Below are 26194 nucleotides of genomic sequence, written 5' to 3'. Positions count from 1 at the left end.
GAGAATAATAATAGCACCTACCTCCCAGGGTTGTTGTGAGGACCAAATGAGATCAAGTGTGCAGCTTTTTGGAAACCTTAAAGCAGTAGTACTGGATCCAGCTTGTACCAGTTCATGATTGTTAAATTTTCGGTGTCAACATTTACACCCCAGAAATTGACAAATGCTACAGTACTAGACTTATTGTTTGGTTGATTTTCTAAGCCTAAGAAAATGATGAAGAAGAGGGTAACAATGCAGATTAATTAAATTTTATAAAGTGTTGGGCATACAATTTCCCACCCCCCGCCCTCCCCAGGGAGCCAGTTGTTAAACATTTACCAGCACACAGTTGCCTGAAAGCATGATATAAATGTTAGTTGTCATCACCATCATCATCATCATCATCATTGCATTGCAATTTAAGAGTTTTATGTGGAAAAATATGAATAGAATTAAGAATAAAAGTTTTGGATGGGCAAGAAATCTTTGCATCATTGCAGATACAAGGAGAATAAACATAAATATGACACCAGAGAGGCAGCATGGTGTGGTAGAAAGTTAGCATTGGAGTGAAGAAGACTTGACTTCAGATCTTGCTTCTGACATATACTGACAGTGTGATCCTGGGTGAGTCACTTAACCTCTAAGTGACCAGACAGATCTCTGACTAAATTGAAAAGGAGTTGTGTTTCTGCATCAGTATAGGGAATTTCTCCCTAAGAATTCCCTGTGCCTAGGAAATAATAGAGATAGAAAGAGAGCAAACTTTCATGCCTTCACTTGGCCACACTGTTAGAACTCACTCATCAGGGTTTTAGGGAGATAGGAAGAATTCTGGTGGACAAAACACATCCCTGCCCACCCCCCCCCACACACACACATACACTGTACACTTTAGTTTCTGAAAATACCAACACTGAGATTCCCAATTAACAAATCATTCAGATGAACTCTGTTAATTTAATCAGAAGTATTAATGAAGTGTGACCCTGTTGAGGCAATCAAGAACAACAAAAAAAGAAATATTAATTAAGTGGAAGGCAAAGAGAATAATAGCGTAGTCCTACCCACAAGTCTAGGACGCACTGTTGTATGCAACAGTGTGAAAGGAGTGACCACAAACTTATAGAATGATAGCGGAAAGGCTAATGCATGGGAGATGCGAGACCATCTACAGCCGTCCTGATCTATATCTGGACACTGGCCCAGATGGCTCCAGAAGAGAAAGTGAGGCTGGTGACTTTGCATAGCCATGCCTCACTTAAATCCAATTCACTTGCATGTCACGGCATCACCTCCCTGATGTCATGGTCTTCAAGAATGAAGGACAAAGTGGCACAGTGGATAAAGCTCCGGCCTTGGAGTCAGGACGACCTGAGTTCAAAAATCCAGCCTCAGACACTTGACACTGGCTATGTGACCTTGGGCAAGTCACTTAACCCTGATTGCCTCACCCCTCCAAAAAATTAAAAAAAACAAAACAAAACAAGAATGAAAGACAAAAAGCAAGCAAGCATAGGAGATACATATGCCTGGGGCAACCCATAACTCTAGACAAGAGGACGTGGAGTTCTTTTGTCATCCCCAGTCAGTCTCTGCAACAATTCACTGATTCTCTGCTGGTTGATCTACTCTGACCTCTCCTCTTTTAGGCTGCCTAGGCAGTATTGTGCTCTTTCAGCAAAAGGAGAAACCCTAAGCCTAGAATCTGCAGACCTTTTACACGTTGACTCCCATGACCAGGCACTGAAGGGTTTCTACCTCTCAAGCAGTACATGGGAATGAAAGGGTGAACAAAGCCCATCTTCATCCTGTCAGATCTTCCAGGTAGTAGTTGGCAGTACAAGCTTTGAGGTTTCTTTCCGGATCCAGCTGGAAGCATCCCTTGAGATCTGCTCAAGGTCTGAGCTCTTCTATAAATACATATTTTTGTTCATTGCCACGAGTTAGATGAGTTTCCTCACTGACCTCTAGGTCCAAAGCATTATCTCTTCAGTGAGGGAACTCATCTAACTCATGGCAATGAACAAAAATACTTATTTCTGTCATTTATACTATAACTAGGTAATTTACATTGGTCCCACAGTCACCCAACAGTTCTAAGAACTGCAGTTTCCCATTTATTATTACCTTCAAATCCTGCCTCAGACATTTATTACTAGCAGGGTGACTTAAGGCACACAGCTCATGTCACAAGCATATTAAATGTTAGGAAACAGGACGTTTTGGCCATATTTATCCTGAGTAAAGTGCCTTTATTTTCTCTGCTGGGCTGCTTTTCTCATTGTTTTATTCTCAAAGCTGCCCCTGTTTCTATAACCCCTCATCAGCAAAATTGTCCAAATCTGAAAGGGGCACTATCTTACAAAATTAAAAAGTACAAATTATCCATTTCATGTGAAAAAATGCACCAAATCATCTTCTCTTGCCTACTCTATAAGCACACCATTTATCTCTGGCCATTGATACATGACGTTTTTCTTTTTGCTGTAAATATGACAAATGGATTAATGGAAATAGCTCAGAAAAAAGATTTAATATATGTGCTACTTTGGCAGTACATATTCCAAGATTGAAACAAAATGTTTAGCATGGCCCCTGCACAAGGATGACTCAAAAACTTATAAAGCATTTCATATTTTTGAGAGGCAGCATGCTATAGTAGATATGGAAGCAACCTGTCAACCATAAGTACTAAGGTCCCACTTCTGACATATCCTGGCTGTAGAAATCTGGGCCAGTCAACTTAAACTCTCGGGGCTCTAAGGAACTCTCTGAGACTAAGTTTGCAGAAAAGGTGCCTACCTTCACTGGAAAACAATTTCCTAACAGGGAGGGCCCTATACCAATGAAGTTAGGTCTGTTTTTTATCCCTATGCATTTAATTTTGAATCTCTAGTGACTTCATGTTTTGTCCTAGAGGTAAGAGGGAACCACTTAGGATTCTTGACCAAGAGAGTGACATTGTTAGACAGATGCTTTTAGGAAGCATATTTTGGCAGCGGGAGAATGAATTAGAAAGGGTAGAAAACTGGAAGGAAAGAAACCATTTAGGAGGCTATGACAATGTTCCTGATAAGGAGTCGACAAGGGTCTGAACTAGATTGTGCGATTGATGAGGAGGAGTTAAACACAAACTATGTTGTGGAGGGAGAATCTACCAGACTTTGAAATTGACTTGGTAGCGGGTGGGAGTGGATTAGAGAAAATGAAGAGTTGAAGATAATGCAGAAATTTCAAACTTGGTAACTGGAAGGATATTGATGTCTTAAAAAGAAATGGGGAGGTGGTGGTTGTTGTTGTCAATCAATTGTGTCTGACTCATTGTGATCCCATTTTTATGGTGTTTTCTTGGCAAAGTTACTGGAGTGGTTTGACATTTACTTCTCTAGAGTACCCATCTTACAGTTGAGGGAACTGAGGCAAACAGCAGTTAAGTAACTTGCTCAGGGTCACAAAGCTGGTAAGTATCTGAGACTGGATTTGAATTTGGGTCTTCCTGAGCTCAAATCCAGCATTCTCCGTACTGTGCCACCTAACTGTCCCAATAGGGAGATAAAAGAAACAATCTGTATAGCTTTTTAGCAAATTTTTGTTCTGTTGTTTTGTTATTGTTTAGAGAGCTTCATGTGTGTTGTAATAAGCAAAGTCATTTGTTTGGCTTTGTAGGTTGAAAGTGAGTACAATGGGGGGCAGCTTGGTGGTGCAGTGGATAGAGCTGTGGTCTTGGAGTCAGGAGGACCTGAGTTCAAATTTGACCTTAGACGCTTGACACTTACCAGCTGTGTGACCCCGGGGCAAATCACTTAACCCTGATTGTCTCACCAAAAAAGAAAAAGAAAAAGAAAAAAAAAGGAAGTAAGTACAAGTTAGATAGGGAAAGTTTTCCCCAGTTTTTTAACTAGGAAGATGCAGGGTTGCTCCTCGCAGTTATTACCAGATTGCTGTTTGTAATGCCAGAGGATTTAATTGCAGGATCTGATCTGCCAAATCATGGATGGTATGTGATACAGAGCATTGAATTAAGTAGAACTAAACAAACCCAAACCCCTGTGTTCACTTTAATGAAGACACTCTATATCCAATTTAATCTGTGCTCTTAGAGTTGAAAGGTTAGTTGCCAGCAGAAGAAACAAACCGTCTGAAGTTGCAGAAATTTTTGATATTTAGCCTTGGTTGCACCTGTCCCAATTCTTCACGGCCCACATACCAACATTCTCGGCCATTTGGGAAACGATAATGGTTTAATCAGGCCGATTCAACTTTTAATCAAAGAAATGAAAAGAAAAAGAAAATCTTGGATTACTGAATAAATTACACTCCCCACCCCCCAAAAAAGGCTATGTACTTTGCCCCAAGTCTGCCATTTGGCCACTGTAAACCCTGTCCACTTCTGCTGTGTGTCATTTCATACTTGTATCATGAATCATGTGCAGCCACATATGCTTTCCACATAATGAGCTAGACAAATAAAAAGTTCAGACTCTACTGTAACCTGCCGTCTGTTTGTGATGTCTGCAGGAAAGAGAAGACGTCTCTCCTCCTCCTGCCTCTCCTCCCAACCCCCCTTTTTTAAACATCAAAGTGCTCAAACATGTTCGAGTGAAAAATTCCATTATGTATAAGGATGGCTTCCATCCTTTTGAAAACATATTCCTTGAGATGTTAGATTGCAAACTTTTTATCTGTTAAAATGATCAGAAACTTAGTATGAATTAGCCCTGTTATCTACGTATGACTACATTAGCTTCAGTGTTATTTTTTAATATCTTTTTCCACTTGTGCTAGTTATTTTCATGTCGTGGAGGAGTGTTAACTTTGCCATAGTTAGAAACTGCCATCTTCCTAATGGATAGGATGTTGAAACGCGGAAGTTGTTGTTCAGTCATTTCAATAGTGACTCACTGGTGACCTCATAAGTGGTTTGCCATTGCCTTCTCCAGCTTATTTTACAGATGAGGAAACTGAGGCAAACAGGGTTAAGTGACTTGTTCAGGGTCACACAACTAGTAAGTGTCTGAGGCGAGATTTGAATTCACAAAGATGAGTCTTCCTGACTTCAGGCCTAGCACTCTATCCACTGCAGTGCCACCTACCTGCCCAGAGTCAAGAAGAGCTGAGTTCAAATCCTGACCTAGACATTTATTAGCTGTGAATCTGGGCAAATTATTTTACCCCTCTGTGCCTCAGTTTCCTCATCTCTAATATTAGAAGGTTAGATCTGATAGCTTCTAAGTCCTCTATAGTTCTAAATCTCTGATACCTTGTTGCCTATTTTAGCTTGGACTCATTTGCTAAGTGTCACTGTTCAGAAACATCCATTTCTGTTCACACATTATTTTCACATTAAGGATAAAGGATGACAGACTTTTCCAGTTTACTCTCCATTCTCAGTCATGCTATGGCATTTTCTCCATGAGTTTGTTTTGTTTTGTTTTTAGTTCGGAATCAACAGTAATAAAACAGATATGAAGGCTGAGCTGCAGTCGCCCTCCATAAGGTTATGGAGCCACAAACCCAAAAGTTGCCCACTCCTTCCCCAGAGCGACAAATCCTGCTTCATACTATTATGAAGGTCACAGTTTTCAACAACCACTCCATTAGTTGAAAATGATTAAGACAATTTGTACAGAGAGACATTATTTGGGAAAATACCATTTTTGTAGAAAACTAAAATAATCTGATACAGAGGTTTTGAAGAACATAATACCCATTTAAATAAATAATTTAAGTGGTTAATTTAACCTACCTCAGCTGAGGAAAACAGTCCTTAAGTACAGTATGCGAGAACTGGAGATGGCAAGACGAGGAAAAGAAAACACAAGGAGAAGGAATCTAACAGCAACTGCTTGACTTCCTGACAGAGTCGAATTCATAAACCCACAGTAAAGGAATGAATAACTGAGTGAATGACATAAATAAATCAATGAATGAATGAACAAATCAATTGACCAGTTAATTAAATGGATGAATGAATAAATTTTATGTACAAATTTTATAAATAAAATACTAATTTATTATAAATATTTGTAAATAAATGAATAAATCTCTATTTTGAATTCTTACTCTGCCACTCACTGGCTCTGTGACCTTGGGCAAGTCACTGAATCTTTCCAAACTTGTTTCTTCATTTCGAAAACAGAAATCATAAAACTTGAACTACATACTTATAATATGTTATAATAATAATATACAATATAATATTATATATGTTATATTATAATATGTTATAATATTATGTTATAATAAAGCTCCCATGAGTGGTTTGTAAACTGTTGCAACTCAGTGAGTTGATTGTATTGTATAGGAGGGACTTATCTGCATGAATTTCTTTAAAAATGAATTTTAACCCATTGTATCAAAATAATCTATTGTGAACCAGTTGTTTATTTTCAACTATTTATAGTATTCGTCCTGTTTGTTTTAATGTGTCCGTGTTTTCCCACAAGTTTACAGTTGGAGGTTCATGCAACAAGCTAGGAACCTTCCTTGCTTTCTCCTGACATTTCTAGGATACCAGTGGAACACATTATCTCCCACCTTTTTCGTTTCACACATCTTTTTTTTTTTTTTTGCCCATGTTCTTTTTTGATCGATACATTTCTTTGATGGCATCCTTTATTCTAGTTCTTCCTTGTATTTCCTTCTTTTCTAGTACTCATCCCTACTATGTACCTCTCCACTGACCTTGGAGAGAGAATTATTTTTATTTCTTCAGAGACTATTATTTCATGACTTTTATAGCCTCATCATCTCAGTAGAATATTGATATTAAAAAGGGAGAAGTTACAGGCCATTAAAGAAGTTTTGCAGTTTCACAAAGGCAGTCTTCCTCTTCTTTATTTTTGAGTAAAGTTCATTATCCATCTGCTGTCTTTTGAGGCTTTTGCAAATTGCTCCATGGGTAATTATCTTGGATAATCATCGGGACTAAGTAAGAGAGGAACATATCTGAAACTTCAGCAGAAACTAATGGAAGATAGGATTAGCATTTGATGGGCAAAGTGGTCACGGATAGATGACTTATGGCACAAGTGGCATGGGAAATGATTAATGGTGAATTTTGCTCACCAGTGCCCTCAATCCAGTTGCAGAAAAGGAATGTTTGTCTTTGACCTTTTTATTTTCTTATCTTTTCCACCTCCTTTATGTTTCCCTTCTTTTCCATGCCAGAAGAAGTCAATCAATGACCAATAAATAAATATGTGCCAAACACTGTATCAGTTGCTAGGAATAAAAAGGTAAAGAATGAATCCCAATTCTCAAGAATCCTTATTGCATATACCTTCAAGACAGTAACTTTGATGTTTACCTCCTGTAAGCTTGCCAAACATCTCTGACATTTCTGTGGAACTGATGTCTCATTGATAGGGTTGTTTCTTCCAAGGATACAAATTCCAAACCACTGGAACCATCTAATGCTGTATGACTCATGGCTGTTTCATCCTCTAGGTCCTTTTTTGGGGGGGGTTGGGGTCCCTTTAGTATGTCCCCTATGTCTCTTGACATATTATGAATACTAGTTATTGCTTGAAGGTGGAGCTTTGTTTCAAGGAGAATCATGTGGTCATTAGAAGAATTAGAAGAATCAGTGTCAATGAAATGTCTAAATGGAAGTGTCAAAGTCTAAAATACAAGCAATGTACCACACCCTCTGCAGCTCTAGGTTTTTTCATGTTGCTGTTTTTTAAAGAAGCAAAACCAAACTTTATGCATCTGGGAAACAACTCTAACTTTCTAACTTTGTGGTGTGTTTGCTCACAGGATTTAGGTAATTTTTTCCCCAGACCAACATATTATCAATATAACAAAAAGTTATTGCAAGAATAAACTGAGTATAATTTAATCCCTTTTCTATGATTTCCAATCATCACAGTCAAACATTGTCGTTGTTCCGTATTGCAGTAATGCCCTCATGAATTTGATTGAATTCAACATATATTTGTTATACACAAGGCACTGGGTTAAATGCCCATGTAAAAAGTAATAGAGCCTCTGCCCTCAAGTAATTTTCAATCATTAGAACGTTTAGATATGTACACAGATAATTATAATGCAAGTTAGAAATAGATCTTTGCATGCAGAGTGAAAAGAAATTGTATTTAGGAAGAAAGACTTGACTTTTAGTTCTCTTCCCCCAAAATATTAACTGTGTTACTTGGGCAAAGTTACTTCACTAGTGAATGCCATAATTGGCACTCATCTGTAAAACTAGAATATAACCTTTTCTACTTGAAGAAAGAGCAATGAACCATATGATCTCTGAGTTCTGTTTGGTTCCAAAATCTGTGATTCTGGACTTTTGAGTTTCTTTTCATCAAACACAACCACACACCTCAGACTGTAGTGCTCTCTTCTAATTAGTGGATAACATTTAATGTGGGGCAGTGCTACCCTTGGGATGCTAAATTAATGCTGTCTTCTTGATCGGGAGATTTTTTTAATTTGAAAAGGAGAATTGATCGAGTTAGTTTACTTATTTTACTTACTTGTGGTAAATCATTGCTCATGCGCAAAACAAGTTATATAAATAAAATCTTGAAACCTATTATCTTGGTTCTCAGGAAGGCTCAAGGACAGGGGATGCTTTAAGTTTTCAGGAAGAGGTACCAGAGTTGATTTTCCAGTCATTAGTGTTTATGCAGGAAATGTCTCACGTATAACTTGAATCCATGATATTTTATCATTTTTTTCTTGATTACCTAGGGTTCTAGGTCAGTGATTGGTGTGGAAGCAAAGGTGTAATCTCTTATCTCTGCTTCTAGATCTATACTCTGGGGTTTTTAAGTATTATAATAGGTTAATGGGGGCAAAGGAAGAAGAAAAGCAGTCATGTTGGGAGGTGGGTGGAAAAAGAGTCTGCTTTTACCCTGTTACTGACTTTGTAAATTTACTGGGTCTATTCTACAAGAAACAGAGAATTTCTTTCATACACTTAGCTGAATTCTGAAAAATTTACATGATTCAAGGGCTCACTCATGAACATGTTTGGCTATAATCTTACAAGGGGTTTTAGAAGAAAGAAAGGAAGGAAGGAAGGAAGAAAGAGAAGGAGTGAGGGAGGGAGAAAGAAAAAGAGAGAACGAGATAGAGAGAGAGAGAGAGAAAGAAAGAAAGAAGTGCAACTTTGTTCCTGGACTGAATTTCTGACAACTCAACTTTCCTGAGCTACTCCCGAGATTCTTAAGAACCCTCTAGGTATAGCAAAAAGTTAGTATTCACACATGGACTTTTGTTTAGTATGTCATATGTTGGAGTTAGGGGGATGTCTACTCCAAGCACGTAAAGACTTTCCCTGGAGGAATGAGCGGATGAAAAGAATTTGTTCTAATGGTCACAAAGGTGGCTGAAATAGGCATGCTTAGAGATTGGTCAGGCATGAAAGATGCAAAGGTCATCCACTGCTTCTGGGCCTTTGTCAGTCATCTTGACTTTTGTTCTGCCACTAGACTTCAGTGACTCAGGAACAGAGAGAGTAAGGCTGATGACTTTGTACAGCTTTGCCTCACTTATATCCATTTTAAGTGGGAGTCAAAATATCACCCAGTGATGTCATTGGTTCTCTTCGAAAACGAAGAACAAACAATATATGTTGGAATATCTTGCATGTATGAAATGGGCCAACAGGCAATTACTGGAGGGTAGATGGACCCTCCAACAAATACATCAAATTCTCTCTCCTATACTGATCTTTATTTATTTGTGTGTGTGTATGTGTGTGTGTGTGTGTTAATGTAGAATACAGAACAATATTTTCCTAATGGTGTTTTTTAAATTTTTCATCCTTAGCTCCATCAACTGGGAGAATTTCAAACAACGTTACTCCATCTGGAGCAACTGCGCCAACTAGCCCAGGCCAGCCTCAGCTGAATGAACAGGACACTTATGTGCAGAGAGCTGAGCACATTCCAGCAGGGAAACGCACTCCCATGTGTGCCCAGTGCAACCAGGTCATCAGGTTTGTATTAATTTTTACAAATGTCCTCTTACACATCAAAAATGGTTTTAGCTTTAGATAACAGCTAGAATTACCTTGTTATCACTGATCGTGATGATGCTGAAAACTCCTGGACTATTTCTCCATGTCAGGCACTATTTTACCAACTAGAAGAGAGAGATCATGTTGATCTGGGTGATAAGTTTGGAAACAGAGATGGAGCCAAGTTCTTGAATGTCAGGGAAGTCATTTGGATGTAACCTGGCCTGCTAGGGCATTTCAGCCTTTTCGTAGTGAGGACCTCCTCTCTTTCTTATTTGAGGAATAAGGGATTTTTTTGCATAGAACCTATGGTTTCATTGGTTAATAAAATAAAATCGGCTTCCTGTTGAAGAAACTCTCTCTGCCCATGCATGTTGGCACCAGTTCTTCCACTTACTGTCTCAGAGGGTTAATACCAAATAGCCAAGTGATTTGCCCAAGGGCATATGGCTAGTATGTGTCAGAGGTATGACTTAAACACAGCCCCTCCTTCCTCCAGGGTCAACTGTACCCCTTCCAGGAGTGGGGAACCTGCAGGCTCAAGGCCACATGAGGCCCTCTAGGTCCATAAGTGCAGCCCTTTGAATCTAAACTTCACAGAAGCATGCATGCATACATACTTTTCCTGAGATCTTTGATGACAGACTTTCTTTTTTTAAAAATTAATTTATGGAATAAAACAAGCATTTCCATAACATAGCATAATAATAAAAAAAAGATGATCGCACATGAAACTGCAGATAGACTAACTGTATAGTTAAAACAGGAAAATTAATTTTGCAGGTTTATTTCAATGTCTGAAAACTTGGAACAAAATAAGGATATAATAGCATAGAGCATAAAGTTAAAGTTCTTGATCCTTTATGCCTCATCCCAAACACTGCTCTGGTTTTGCCCTAACATGGAGAAAAACAATATGTGCTTGGGCCCAGAGCTGCTCAGGAGGTCCAGGATGACACCAGAATGGTAGCTGGGGTAGGGGACAAGGGACAGTCTAGGGAAGCATTGGGGAATCTGTGGCCTTGAGTCCACATGTGGCCCTCTAGGTCCTCAAGTGCAGCCCTTTGACTGAATCTTAACTTCACAGAACAGATCCCCTTAATAAAAGGATTTGTCCTGTAAAACTTGGACTCAGTCAAAAGGTGGCACCCAAGGACCTAGAAGGCCATAGGTTCCCCACTCCTGGTGGAGGAGAGGCATTTTATACTCTGAAGAAGAATTAACAGCTTTCACATTTTGTAACTACTTTAGGTTTGGTTTTTGTTGGCTCATTTGCTACTTTAGTTTTAAAGTAGGGTGCTAAAAAACTTTTGGAGCACTGATTTCTCTCAGTAAATGACACCACAATCTAAGAAGGGGTTTTCAGCCTTTTTCCTTATACATGTTGCCATCATTTTGTGTTTTCAGTGGAATAAAATCATTTTTTTCAGGGGCGCTTTTAATACTTGAGACATTTTTGTGTTAGTGAGGCTTACTTAGGTTTTAGTGCTCACTTACAAAAGACCTGGAGAACAAGAACTATAAAGTCTGAATGCTGATTGAAGCATATTATTTTCACTTTTTTTTTGTTTTTGTGGCTTTTCCCTTTTGTTCCATTTCTTCTTTTACAACATGACTAATATGGAAATTTATTTCCACGATTGCACATATATAACCTATATCAGATCACTTGCTGTCTTGGGAAAGGAGGGAGAGAAAAATTTGGAACTCAAAATCGTATAAAAATGAATGTTGAAAACTATCCTTACTTATAATTGGAAAAAAATAAAATACTATTTACAACAAAAAACCTAGAGAAGAAACACCTGTTAAGGAGGAAACGGTATCAAGTTGTCAGTGGTATTGTGTGTGTACTAACTAGTTCTTTCAACAACAAGTAAAATTAGTTTGTTGTTTTGAAATATATATTGTATTATATTAGATAGCCAGTACTTCCGTGAAGCTAATATAGTGAAAAAGTAAGAAAAGTCATCGAAATTGTTTCACATTGGCTTTAAAATTTAAGACTAGTCCATAAAGTAATTTTCATGCATGCATAATTAGTAAATCACTGATAGCTAGGATATGCCTGGCCTCTTTTATTGCCCACACATCATCTATTACATTTTTTGTTTTGAATTAGCCATGATTTTGCTTTCAGTTGAGCATCAAAGCTTCATGCACTCAGGAGGTTTTAGAAAGGAGGATTAGCTCTTGTCAGGATCACATAACACTAATTAATAGACCACATTCACCTGGTCCTCTCAGACCTTACAGCACTTTAGGAAGATTAGGGTAGGTTCAGAGTTCATAAGAACATAATTATGGTACACAGCCCCTTGAGTCAGCATTTCTTGGACAAAAGTCTTACAAGTTGGCTCAAGTGACATTCTCACATGCACCTTCTCTACAGTCACAGCTATGGCCTACGATACTGGGGGCTGGCAAACTTTGGAAATTGTTGCTGCATAATGATGCTTTAATTCATACTGTTATTTAATTAATACTTCATTACATCATTCAGTACTACAATACATCACTAGTACTTGATGATTTCAAAACGATGCAAAATTTACTGACATCAGGCAGCAAAGCAAAATTTATTTTTCTGATGAATCTATAAAAATAATGTTTTTGAGAACTTTAGAAATTCAACCACCTAAGTTTTGGTGCTAAACTGATTGCCTCCTTAAAATACACGTAGGTTCCCCAAACCCAACCTCCATTATTTACTTTTTTACATGTGATATTCTGTTAAATGGTTCTTTTTTTTTTTTGCCATATTGAAAAAGTTTCTCCTGAGTTGTACTGCATAGAATTTACTTACCTCATAGCTGTTTTTTTTTTTAATTTGTTTTTGTTTGTTTTTGTTTTTTGGGTTTTTTTGCATTATTGGAATGTTTTAGAGGAGAACCCTACTGAGACTTTTAAAAGTCTTATTGTAACAGTAGGGGCATCCCTTCCTATCCCAAATGAGTGCCTAGATTTACTGTTAGCTTCAGTTCAACAAATATTAGTTAGGCATTGTGATAGGTTTCAGGAATACAAAGACAAAACTGAAATAAACTCTGTCCTCTATGAGCTTATATTCTACTGTGGGGACGTGTGGGTAGGGAATACAATATGTTTGCAGTAAATAAGTAATAAAGTTATTTCAAAGGGCTATTAAACAAAGTGTCATGTAGGAATGTCACCCAAGTTGAAACTTGAAGGGAACAAGTTATACTGAAAGATAGAAACCAGGTTGGGGAGGCCTGAAAGTGCCCCTACAGACAATAGAGAGCGCCTGCAGAGTTTTGAGCAGAGAAACAACGTGGTCAGAATTTAAGAATATAAACAATATAAATGTGGCAGCTATTTGGAAGACAGATTAAAAGAGGACAGAGATTGTGGCTGTAGGAGGGAAAATCTAGTAAATCAAATTATTATATACTGAAATACATTTTGCTTACATCTGGGGAGTGGGGTCCAAATGAAAAATTATTTCCTTGGCTATACAGTTTAACTTCATTTAAATTACAGTTACCAGCAATATTCCAACTTCACTTCTTTCTAGTTCTATGGAACATCAATGAACTTTAATTTTTTCTTCCATATACTATGCCTTTTGGTTGTTTTGTTTTTTTTTTTAACCTGACCTCTGTTCCCATGAAGCTTACCGTGTATCTAGGGGACACCAGAGCAAAAGTGAAAAAATATACCAATTCAGTCATCTATTTGGTCTGAGTACTAAGAAACCCATGTGGCTGATTAATTTCACAAAAGTGCTTTAAAATAAATCATTTGACTAATTCTGGCGTTTTCTAGGCATTGCCTTAATCAACAAAGGAATACAGAAGCATATTAGGGAGTCTGGTGCAGGAGAAGGAACTCTGGGCGTAGTAAAAGGCCTTTAGTCCCAGGATCCTTTGCTTCCTATATTAATTTCACTCACCTTGGAGGTAAATGCGAAAAGATGAGACCATCAAATTTTTTTTTGTTGTGAAAATGCAAAAATTTCCTAAGTCGTCATTTGTAATTTCCTAAAAGGCAGAAATGTGATTCCATGAAAATATATCTTTCTTTGTAACTTGCTTCACCTTCCCAAACTGGAAATTAAATTAATTTTCACAGTCCCCACCATTCCAAACTTTGGGTAGGAAGTAAAATACTTTCCATAGTCGATGTGTTTTTTTTTTAATTTCAAAAAAAGATACCTTTCTGTGTCTACTTTTATTGTCTCTTTTTGCCTATGTATTGTGCTTATGTATCTCACTGCCCTCTCCGCCCCCACATTCTCTCCTCCCCTTGATCTCAGTTTCTTTCTGCATCTTTATCTCTTTGTTCTGTGCATGCCTCACATTCTTCTCTTTCCCCTTCTGTTTCTGGATCAAATGAATAAACAAGCATTCATTTAGCCCTTGCTAAGGGCACCTGGGTGGCATAGTGGGTAGAGTACTGGGCTTGGGATCAGGAAGATTCATCTCCCTGAGTTCAAATCTGACCTCAGATACTTACTGGGCAAGTTACTTAACCCTGTTTGCCTCAGTTTCTCATCTGTAAAATGGACTGGAGAAGGAAATGGCAAACCGCTTTAGTATTTCTACCAAGAAAACTCCAAAAAATTAGGTCAGGAAGAGTTCAACACAACCGAAACAACGAAACAAACATGTGTCAGGCACTATGTGTCATGCTGGGGATATAGAAGTATACATATACACATAAGTACACATATATAAATGTATGTAAGTACACAGAATATATACACCAAGTAAATGCAAGGTAATGGCAAAGGTGCTCAGTACTGGGGAGAATCAGGAAAAAGCTTACAGAAGATGATGCTTATGTAGTTTTGAGGTAAATAAACTAGGAATTCTAAGAGTCAGAGTTAAGAAAGGAGCCCTTTTCAGTATAAATCTTTGCCTGAAATTTTTTTTAAATGTAACACTCTAGACTGAAATATTAACAAAATTTTCCTGTACTGTTTATGAAAAGTATTTTGCTTCCTACCCCAAGTTTGGAAATGTAGGTATTTCTGAAATTCACTCTTATTTTCAAAGGACAAAAACTTTAAATTTCCTGTTTGGGAAATGATATTCCTCTATGGAATAACATCTCTGTCTTTTGGAAATCACAAATGACAGTTTTGGAAATCATGATATTTTCATACCAAAAGGGAAAAGAATGGCCTCATTTTTGGTATGTGCCTCTAGGCCAGCTGAAGTTAATATGGGGGTCAGAAGGCTTAGGGGCCTACCACCTTTCACGACATCCCACCTTCCTGTGTATGGAAATGGGAGGACAGTGTTGGATATGAACCAGTAAATTGAACTGGAAGATATAATTTTTATTATTTGTTGTATTAATTGTATAGAGCTCTGTTTTGTTTTTTAATTTTAAAAGGGGATGAGGAAAACATCCTATGTTTCTTACTCCTTCAGAATAAAAGGTGTTTCGCTTATGAAGCCCTGGATTATGTTTCCTCTTCCATGAATCAGGGGTGATTGATTTTTTTTAAAAGTACACACCCTTGCCTCTGTATCCCATTTCCTTCTTTCATTTTTCTGCCTTCATTCTTAGGAGCCTTTGCTATTTTACTGTATTCTTTCCCTGGTGTGCCTGCCCTTTTTATCATAAAATAATTAGAGGATGGGGGGGGTGTCATTGTAAAAGTTTTGTTTTATGGTTTCAGCCATACTTACAAGTGCAATGAACCAGATTTGCCACTTCTTCCCCTCCCTGAATTTGTCAATCAACAAGTATTTAATTGAGAACTCATAGGGTGCACAACATTCATTGTTGGAGGTAGCTGAATCCCTTCTTATACTTTGTAGATATCCAAATCTATTATTCTTGTGCAAGCAAAGGGAAATTTAATCCTATCTGGAATTACACGAACCTCTTCAGTGTCAGTACTGTGTTAATGAGGACGTAAATTAGTCAGTGCTGACACAGTGGAGAAGAGAGCACTTTGTTCTATGGAAAGGTCTGGATTAGTAAATCTATATATAACTGAAAGGGCCAGGCAGATCACTGTGGTCACTGCAGCCAGGACTACAGGAATCTGAAGTCAGGAGCAGGTAAGGGCATTTGAGAATTATTTCTTAAAGGTTCAGTAGTGCTTTTCACAAAACTGTTTTGTTCTACTCCCTCTAAAAATCTTTTCCCACTAATCAGAATGAAAGGAAACAGTTGGACTGCCCTAGAGACAGATTCTAATAAAGTGGAATTTTATTTAGTTTAACTTTCTAAGTCGGCAGCAACTTCAGTCGAAGTGAGGATTTCTACACTTGCCCCTTTAAGATGATTTTCTTCACCCCACTTTTATGAGATTTCAATCATATATGTTTTCTAAGTTTTACATTTAAATATTATGCCATTTCAGTTTCTCTAGGATGTTGGTTTGGAGAGCAGGGTCAGGAAAGCTTGGCTGTTGTGGGTTTTTTTTGTTTTTTGTTTTTCCCCCAGCCAAAGACAAGTTTTATTAGAACAAGCTTGACTGTTTTTAAAGAAAGAAAGGAAGTAATGTTAATTTCTGAATCCCAAAGAAGAAAAATGTCATGAAATCTTAATACTGATTTCTCTGTCTAGGCCACTAAGTCATCTGCCTAGAAGTCAAGTGTCTAGTGTTTAAATAACCTTTCCACATCATGACTTTCCCCATCAAGGTTTTGATATATTGCAGGTCGGCATAAGAAATGGGAATTTTGGGGAGCTTTGCAGAGGACAGCAGACGATACAGAAAAAAAGTTTAGAAAGTGAGAAATGCATAAAATATATGCACGAATTGTATAATATCAACATTGTATTTTAATACCATAATAATTCATACTTCTTCTCTGGTATGAAAGGAGGACCACAAAATTTTACACAGATTTTTTGAGATCACAGGAGCACCATGCCCCTAACCCCTGAGATATACAGGGATAACTGTATAACCTGTCCAACTCTCCCCCTCTACCATGGTCATTAAGTCAATGCTGATGGTTGGCATGAAGTTCAAAGGCAGTATAATGAACTGGATACAATAAGGGGCTAAGTATCAGGGTCCCCAGGTTCTGGTTCTGGCTCAGCCACTGATGACTTTGATAAGGGGCAGATCATTTGACCTGTCTGTTTGGTCTCCTTGCCTGTAAAATCAGGCTCATAATAACTGCCCTGGTCTATCTCACAGGAATGTTGTATGGGCAAATTACATAACAAATTTAAAAGTACCTTGGAGATAAAGGGCCTCCATCAGTGCAAGGCATTATGTTATAGCTGCAGGAAAAGTACATTATATAGAGGCCTACAGTGGTTCATCCATCCCTGTGGTCCTGATGCCAAGATATGGTTATCTAATGGATTCTTGTTAAGCAGACTAAACCCATCTTATCAGTTTGTGACTGTATCATGCCTAATGGAATAAAACCTCCTTTAAACGTTTGTTCATTTGAAACAAATGTGCAGCGAAGGATATTTCTTTTTAAATTAAATTAAGCCCCCTTTCATGGTGAGTTGGAATAAGCCATAATATATCAGAGTAGTTAATGTACTGTGTGTCCTTTAGGTTGAATGTTCATTTTGGGATAGGATGATTGTGTTTAATAGAGCTGAGAAATAAGTGTTTTGAGAAAAAAATTGAGGAAGGGGGAAAACCAGTCTGCCTCAGAGAGGTAAAGTGAGTTGCATAGGATCATATGCCAGGACTTGAACTTAGTTCTTGCACTCATCATTCCACACTATGACATTGACTACGTCACGCTTATTCCATGACCTTGGGCAAGTCACCTAATCCCTTTTTGCCTCAGTTTCCTCATCTGTAAAATGGGGATAAGAATAGCACCTACCTCTCAGGGTTGTTGTAAGGATCAAAAGAGACAACAATTGTAGTGCCTGGCACATAGTAAGAGCTATAAAAATATTAGCTGTTATTATTATAATTATTATTGAAAGTAGCAGGCATTGTTTAATTAGTATGTCTTGTGCTAGGCATAGATTAAAAAATACAGATATGTACAATGGTGAGCTCCTTGGGGACAGAGACTGTCTTTCGCCTCTTTTTTGTATCCCCACTGCTTGACCCAGTACCTAGCACATAGTAGGCACTTAGTAAATATTTATTGACTGAAAAAATATACAAGAAGAAATGACAGCTTTGTTACTTTTCTGTATCAAGTAATTTTGGTTCTTATCACGCTTGGTCCTCAACATCATCATTTTTAGCTGGGTTGTCTTTTTCTATCACTGAAGTGTATAAAAATATATGTACTCTCTGTGCAAGAGGAAATAAAACACTCAGCATTGGCCTTTTGCAGAGCAATGCCTTAACTGTCCCTTCCTCCATTCTTTTCCCCATATAAACCAACAGAGAGCTTCCATATGGTGGACATCAATTAGCTTTGCATGGTGTAATCTGCCTGGACTTCACATAAGTGCTGCTGACTTTGAATCCTCACTTTTGTGCTTATTAGCTGTGTGCCCCTAGGCATTTCACTTCCCCTTTTTGTTTCTTCATCTATAAAATAATCATGGAATTTTCAGGAACTCTGAGGTTCCGAGGAAAGCGCTGCACAGAGATCCAATCTGAAATTTAAAGACTCAAGTACATTGCTATAAACCCTCCAAGTATGTGCTAACGGATGTTATGTTTCTGAGGAAAATCAGAATTATTTCTTTTGACAGAGGACCTTTCCTAGTGGCGTTGGGAAAATCCTGGCATCCAGAAGAGTTTAACTGTGCCCACTGCAAAAACACCATGGCTTACATTGGATTTGTGGAGGAGAAGGGAGCCCTGTACTGTGAGCTGTGCTATGAGAAATTCTTTGCCCCTGAATGTGTTCGCTGCCAAAGGAAGATCCTGGGAGTAAGTTTGGGAAAGCTTTTTAGAGCACGTGTTTTTGTTTATTCCAAGAATATATTTCTATTTGGAGATGTTCTTGTCCTTTCCTTCTTGTTTTATGCTCTTGTGGCTGGTGGGGGGGGCGGGGCAGAACTGAGCAGAAGAGCCCATCCCCCAACACCTAACCCTCCTGCCCCCCAGATATAGCCTCATGAGACTCAGGAGGATAGGTAAGGCAGCCTGTGGTTTCATCTTGCTGTTTTCCTGTTTGGCTGGTAGAAGCTAGGCCACCAAGCAAAAATAATTTACTGTGGATTCTCAGGGACGTGTGTGGGCTGCCTTCCCGGTATGCTGCTTGCTTAAGAAGAGAGAGGCAACCTGGGTTGAGTCTAGTCAGAAAAGACCACACACATAATAGTTCTCAACATTGACACCTTTACTGTTTTAATTAAATTCCAGCCTTCTTTTAAGACCAGGATTTTTTTTCTACCTGCTAGGGTTCAACCATAGGACCTCATGAAACATTCAAAAAATATGAAGTATATAAATGATGTATTTTTCTTATACATACATAATAATATTTTAAAATATACCTTCAATTTTATGAGACTGAGTAGGTAATGGAAACAGACTTTTGACAGAAAAAGCTAAAACCACACGTTTTGCTGAAAGAGTAAATTGAGGACAGATGAATTCATCAAGGTTTACAGAAAATAGGTGTTATTATTTTCTTCTCTGGAGTTTTTAAAACTGGATTTTGAGGTCAGAGTCTGGGCATTTGCCTTGTTGCCTATGGAGGAATATATGTCTTTTTGGAAGAGAAAGAAACCTCAGTGGCCTGTTTGTTCTGGAAACCAACTTAGTATCATGGGAATTTCTCCAGCACACTTCCTAGAAATCGAATTCCTGTGCCTTTGCCGAATTATCGTACTCTTTTAAAAATATGGTCTTGTCTCACTAACTGGGAAGTAGACCAGTGGTTACTTAGTGTTTTGTGAAACCTAATGAAGTAGTCAACTAAATCATATCTACTAAATTGGTTTCTGACAAAAGAAAATTACTATCTGCCACTTTAGAAATGGCATTAGACCTCTCTATGAAGATATAGCCCAAGCCATTACAACCCAGCTTAGAAGCTTTACTCGCCTATTGTGGTGATGTGGGGCAAAGACAGATGTGAAAATATTTCCCTGGAGACTTAGGACATTCTAGGGAGGTAGACTGATAGAGTGAAAAGGAGGTAATGTTTGAGGTTAAGAGGCCTTGGATTCTAATCCAATCTCTTCTAATTACTGCTTTTTGTTACCTTGGGTAAGTTTCTTCGATTACATCATCTGAAAGATCTAAATCTGTGATTAATCCTGTGATTTATTATCCCAATTTGCTCTACCAGGCATAAAAGCAAATGCAATTGTCTCTTTGTTGTAGATTTCTGACAGCATTCTTTTTAGATCTGAATCACTGCTTTGTTGCTCATTGCCTCCAAATTGCTTTATGTTTATAACTAAGCCATATTAATAATGATGAGATCTATTTATATAGTACTTTCAAATGTTACAAAGCATTTGAGTGCACTTATTGTTATCCCCAAATTATTAGGAAAGAAACTAAGAGTCAGAGGAGTTAGGTGACCTTACCATGATCACAATGGTTAAGGGTTAGAGGCAATTTTCAAACCCACATTTTCTGACTGCTATATCTGCTGTGCTGAAAATTATACCGTGTAGTTAACTTTTATTAGCTAACTATTCTTTGTCATTTTCTTTTCTTTCGAATAAATGTTGATGTCTTTTGTTTTTGTTATTACCATAGTTTCCCCCAGTGTCTCTCCCCTGCTCCATTCCCAGAGAGCCATCCCATTTTTAAAGATAAAAAAAAAGAAAAAGTTTAAAAAATCAACAGAACTGATCAGAATTGATCCTTTTTTTCATTTCCTAACAAATAAATGTAGATAAAAAAAATATACTGCCTTTTTTCATGGAAGTACTTTTTTTTTTTTCTGGTCTACACCTGTGATTTCGTTAGTGTAAGGAGCTTCTTATGACCAACTTCTTCTACCAATGTAGATTAGCAGTTCTGCAATTTATAATCTCTAAAGTTTCCCTGGTGTCCAGTAGTGTCAGAGTTGAGGGCTGATGCCTTGAGTTTTAATAAATATTTGTACTTGCAAATCTTGCCGCTTCTGATTTTTTTCTACACTGATTCTCTGTGAATCTGAGTCATTAGGGTTGGACCAAAAGAAAGGGACCTTGGAGCACTGCTTCCGTTGTTCATGGGGTATTAAAGATGATCCCTAGCAACACAATCCAACCAGATATCCTGCTTCTGATTTGATTCACCTACCAGGCCTTCATGTCCTGAGCCCAAGGTTCCTTATTGGCTCAAATCCATATTTCCTAGTACCATTTTAGGAAGAGTTAATCATTTGTGTCATAAAACTAGCACAATCAAAACAGAATTTTTTAATCTTAAATATTTGTAAAACAAACTAGTTACTGATTACATTATGTCCTTCTCAGGATTAAGGATTGAGTCTATAAATTTACCGGTCTAGGGCAGCACTTCATTTTTTTTTTTTTTACTTTTAGGCGATTGGGGTTAAGTGACTTACCCAGGGTCACACAGCTAGTAAGTGTCAAGTGTTTGGTCTGGGGCTGGATTTGAACTCAGGTCCTCTTGACTTCAGGGCCGGTGCTCTATCCAATGCGCCACCTAGCTGCTCCAAGGGCAGCACTTCTTAAACTGTGGGTCGCTACCCCACATGGGGTCGTGGAAAATTTGGCAATAGTAAAAGGTTTGGGAATGCTCAATGACCAAAAATTAATTAAAAATCAAATGCGTAATGAATCTGAGATGTTTCTGGCAACTCTTGCCTGTGTTGAATCGGGCAACTTCCCTGAAGCCTTGATTCTGAACACAAAGCATGCACACTTTGCACTGCGCATGCTCCCAGGTCACGCAATGCCAACAAACACTGCTGAGAGGTCATGAGTGAAAAAAGTTTAAGAAACTCTGGTCTAGGGACTACTGGATGAGGAAATTCCTTCTACCACGCAGGTCAGCATCTTTCCTGCAATTTTAGAGTGTTTCCCCAGGCCCTGAGAGGTTAAATAACCTGTCTGGGGTTACAGAGAAAGTGTCTCAGAGGTGAGACACTTCTCTATATTATTCCCCCATAATATATAGAAATAAAACCTAAGTTTGTGGTGCTGATATCCTTTTCCTGGGTGTGATGTTTAGGGATAGTGTCCTAACCTTTTCCTAAAGAGTTTCAAGGCACTGCTTGAAATAAAACGGTGCAGGTAAGGATATTTGTGAAATATGTAGTTTCAGAAAAAAGAGTCATAGCATGGGATGTATTCAAATAAAAGAGGAACTGTTTGGAGTGTTTGGTTTGTTTGTATGTGTGAAAAATGCATGCATCCTTTCATCAGTCATAGAAGGTTCCCAGGCTTGTCCTTGTGTGGAGAAGGAAGTATGAGGCTCCCTTCATGTGCCAAGAATGGAACAGTACATATTGGGGAGTGGCACGCACACAAAACAAACCGAGAGTGAGCTCTGCGCTCATGACCCTTCTTGCTGGGGTAGAGACTGTGGCTGTTCTTCTCTCTTTGACCACCTCCCAGCCCTGATTAGACCTCTTTCTTACTCCACCAATGTGTTTGCACCCAGGGGAATGGCACAATCATTGTTCAACATCACATCCTATGCTGGCCCAATCTGAATATTAAAAGAGCAATAATACTATGAGAACAATCTCTTACATATCAATTATATTACCATCTTCTGTCAAATTGTCAAATTGAATTTTTTTTTCACTTTCTGGAACAGGAAGTCATCAATGCTTTGAAACAGACTTGGCATGTTTCCTGTTTTGTGTGTGTGGCCTGCAATAAGCCCATTCGAAACAATGTTTTCCACTTGGAAGATGGTGATCCCTACTGTGAAACGGGTGAGCAAAGTCTTGAGATCAAGCATGATTCTTATGGAGCCCCATATGACATATAGTTAAGAGGAAGAATCAGACTTTATCTATAGAAAAAATTCCTACTATTTCTCAAAATTTGCTTTTTTTTACCTCTTACATTATCTTTTTGAACCATAACTCACCTTGAAGCCATAAAGACCTGAGTTCAAGTTCCACCTTTGACACATAATGGTTTTGTGACTTTGAGCAAGTCATTTAACTTTCAGTGCTCTAAACATCTCTCTAAGGCTCTAAGTTGCAGAAGAGGTACCAGCTTCACCCCAGTAAAGGGGGGGTTTCCTCCCCTGGAATTTCCCTACTCCAATAAAAGCAAAGGTGTGGTGCCACGGGATGGGGAACCTGTGGCCTGGAGGCCACATGTGACCCTCTAGGTCCTCAAGTGCAGACCTTTGACTAAATCATAGAACAAATTTGTTCAATGAAGTTTGGATTCAGTCAAAGGGTCACACTTGAGGACCTAGAAGGCCACACATAGCCTCAGGGCTGCAGATTCCCCACCTTCTAGTCTGTACCCTTAATCTTTTTAATTACTGAACATATTTTTCTCCATTTGGTAAATTTCTGTTAGTGTGCATTATAAATGAGATGTGATAAGAAACCAATTCCAGGTTCAAAATATTGAAATTGTATATCCTTGAGATAGTTTATATTTAATTGTATATTCTTTTCAATTTGAAAAGATAATAAGAATAATAGTTGGCATTTATTTAGACTTATATTGAATTTTGCAAAGCTCTTCATATGTATGATGTCATTTAACCATTACAGCAGGTAAGAGTAAACACAACAGGCGGTAGTATCCCAGATGTACAGGTTAAAAAAAAAAATGAAGCTCAGCTTTCCAAATCCAAGTTTGTATAAAACATAAAAATTTTCTTTTTTGCAGTTTTCTTTATATAAAAGATAAAAAATGGCATTGTTCTGTTAATCTGTGGGTTAAAGTGTTTCGTTTCCAACAGTATTTTTTAAATTCTGTCTTCAATATCAAACTATGCATATTCCAAGGAATGATTTTTTTAAAAAGGAATTTAGGGGAATAATGACATGGCTCTCTCCAAGGCCTTTCATCTATATTTGGTTTTAGAATAGTTTGGAATCCTTACATTTGTATATGATATTTGTTATGTGCTAGGAATATTTCATAGTGCCTCAGAACAGATGATGAGGTCTTTTTATATGAAGCTATGCTTCAGAAAATGCTGAGAAGTCATTAAACTCCCCTCTTTCTTATATCTGCTCTTCATACAGTGGAGAGAGAGCAGTTCCCCTTAAAAATGAGGTAAAGCTCCATCCTAAGCAGAGTTCCATCCTCTCTAAGCTTTTGCTGAGTGCAATGCTATGATTTCAAAGGTTTCTTCCTCCTGGCATGTGGACTTTTTTTCCCATCACAGTTCTTGCTATGCTTTGCAAAAAGAAAAAAAAAACCAGAAATGCTAATAATACTAATAAAGTATTTTAAGTAAACAGATGCTAATCCACAAGGACTTGAAAATGATTCAGATGGAGCACTAAATGTTAAGTGGTTGAGTGAATTTTATTAAGCTTTTTAGTATTTCTGGAGAAAATTGAAATAGACCAATAAAAATATTAGCATTTTTTATTGCTTTCTTATTTTTCCTTTTTTCTTATGTTCTCTTTATACTAAACTCTCAGGACACAAAGGATTCTCAACTTCACAGTGGGGTTTGGGCACAAACACTATTCACTAAGAGTATTTTGCTTGAGTGGGTTATAAATATATATTTTACTGTCTCTCTCACTCAAAATGAATATAGTACATGTTGAAAGAATCATTATGAATTTGAAAGGTTTTGCAAAGCATGGTAAATAATGCTAAACTGATGTTTTTAGCAGCTGCCTTCAATATAGCTTAAAATTCTTTCACACACACACATTTTTTTACAAAGGATGGGCCTAGTTCTTGGTCTTGTCTAGCATTGTTTCCTTAGAAAAATTTATCTTAATATCCTAGACTTTGGTTATATATATATATATATGTATGTATACATGTATATGTATATATGTATGTATATGTATATATACATATGTGTGTATGTGTGTGTATATGTATGTATGTATGTGTATATATGCATGTGTATGTATATATATATGTATATGTATACATATGTATATGTATATACACACATACACACACCCATATATAATCATATATTACACATATACATATATACATATATATTCCATAATAAGTGGGTATACTTATTTAACATGAGCTCTGAATATTCCCACCCCCACTTCACCCTCAATGCTATAAAACATTTTCTATATGCCATTGCTTCTTGGCATTTTTCTGACCTATATCTAGCACCCCCTTTAAACATAAATGTTTTGCTCTCATAATCCCTGTCAAACACATAAACACACAAATGCTTTTTTCGGCTTTTAAATAGCAGCTGTGTTGGTAAAAGAGGCTTATCTAAATGGACCGTATAGGGCAGACCGATTAAATCAGAGGAGCAGTCAGCAGCTCGTTCAAACACTGAGCTGTAGGAGGGCAAGGATGTCACAATTCAGCCAGGTATCTCATACCTTCTCTCTTTCTTCCTTCTTGTTCCCCTTAGCTCCCATGGAATGGGACTACAGAGCTGGCCCCCAGTCCTTTGGTTTCTTTCAAAAAGAAAGGAAGCGGAGCAACTGGGTGGCCCAGTAGACAGAGCAACTGCCTGCAGTCGGGAGGACCTGAGTTCAAATCCGGCCTCAGACACTTGACACTTACTAGCTGTGTGACCTTGGGCAAGTCACTTAACCCTATTGCCTAGCCAAAAAAAAAAAAAAAGGAAGGAAACAAACATTTATTAAGTGCCTACTGTGGGTCAGATATTGTGCCAAGTGCTTTAAAAATATTATTTCACTTGATCCTCACAATTAATCTGGCAAGTAGGTGCTATTATTGTCTTCATTTTATATTTGAGGAAACCGAGGCAGACAGTGGTTAAATGACTTGCCCAGAGTCACACAGCTAGTTAGTGTCTGGAGCTGAATTTGAACTTAGGTTTTCCTAGCTTCAGGCCCAACTCTCCATCCACTTTGACAACAGCTGCCTTTAGGTACATCTGTAGAAGGCGCAGTGAAGTAAAACAAGAGAGCTACATGGTCCTTATTCCTCTGAAATCAAAGGGCTTATAACCTTCAGCTTGATAGCAAATCATCTCTCCTCTCTCTTCTTCTCTCCTTTTCTCTTTTCTCTTTCTCTCTCTCTCTTCTCTCTCTCTCTTTCTCTTTCCTCCTTCTCTCTTCTCTTTCTCTTCTCTCTCTCTCCTTTTTCTGTCCTCTCTTTCTCCTCTCTCTTCTTTCTCTCTCTTTCTCTTTCTCCTCTTTCTCCTCTCTTTCTCTTTCTCTTTCTCTTCTCTCTTCTCTCTCTCTCTCTCCCCTCTTTCTCTCTCCTCTCTTTTCTCTTCTCTCTCTCTCCCCTTCTCTTTCTCTTTCTCCTCTCTCTCTTCTCTTC

General features: G+C 37.9%; 1 protein-coding gene and 1 pseudogene across 3 annotated transcripts in view; both read left to right on the top strand.

Moving 5' to 3' along the window:
• Nucleotides 1-26194, top strand: part of PDLIM5 (PDZ and LIM domain 5) — a 223650-nt gene that overhangs the window by 184573 nt on the left and 12883 nt on the right. For all 3 annotated transcript variants that reach the window (XM_027837431.1, XM_027837429.1, XM_027837430.1), the window contains exons 9-11: nucleotides 9772-9940; nucleotides 18584-18764; nucleotides 22572-22692. In XM_027837431.1, the coding sequence (XP_027693232.1) occupies nucleotides 9772-9940; nucleotides 18584-18764; nucleotides 22572-22692 (471 nt within the window). The remainder of the gene's footprint in view (nucleotides 1-9771; nucleotides 9941-18583; nucleotides 18765-22571; nucleotides 22693-26194) is intronic.
• On the top strand, nucleotides 2526-2625 carry LOC114024591 (annotated as a pseudogene).

The sequence above is a fragment of the Vombatus ursinus genome, unplaced genomic scaffold, assembly GCF_900497805.2.
Source record: "Vombatus ursinus unplaced genomic scaffold, bare-nosed wombat genome assembly UNPS02014821.1, whole genome shotgun sequence".
In the NCBI taxonomy this organism is placed as follows: Eukaryota; Metazoa; Chordata; class Mammalia; order Diprotodontia; family Vombatidae; genus Vombatus; species Vombatus ursinus.
The sequence above is the reverse complement of the archived record's forward strand: the minus strand, read 5'-3'. Positions and strand labels throughout refer to the sequence as shown.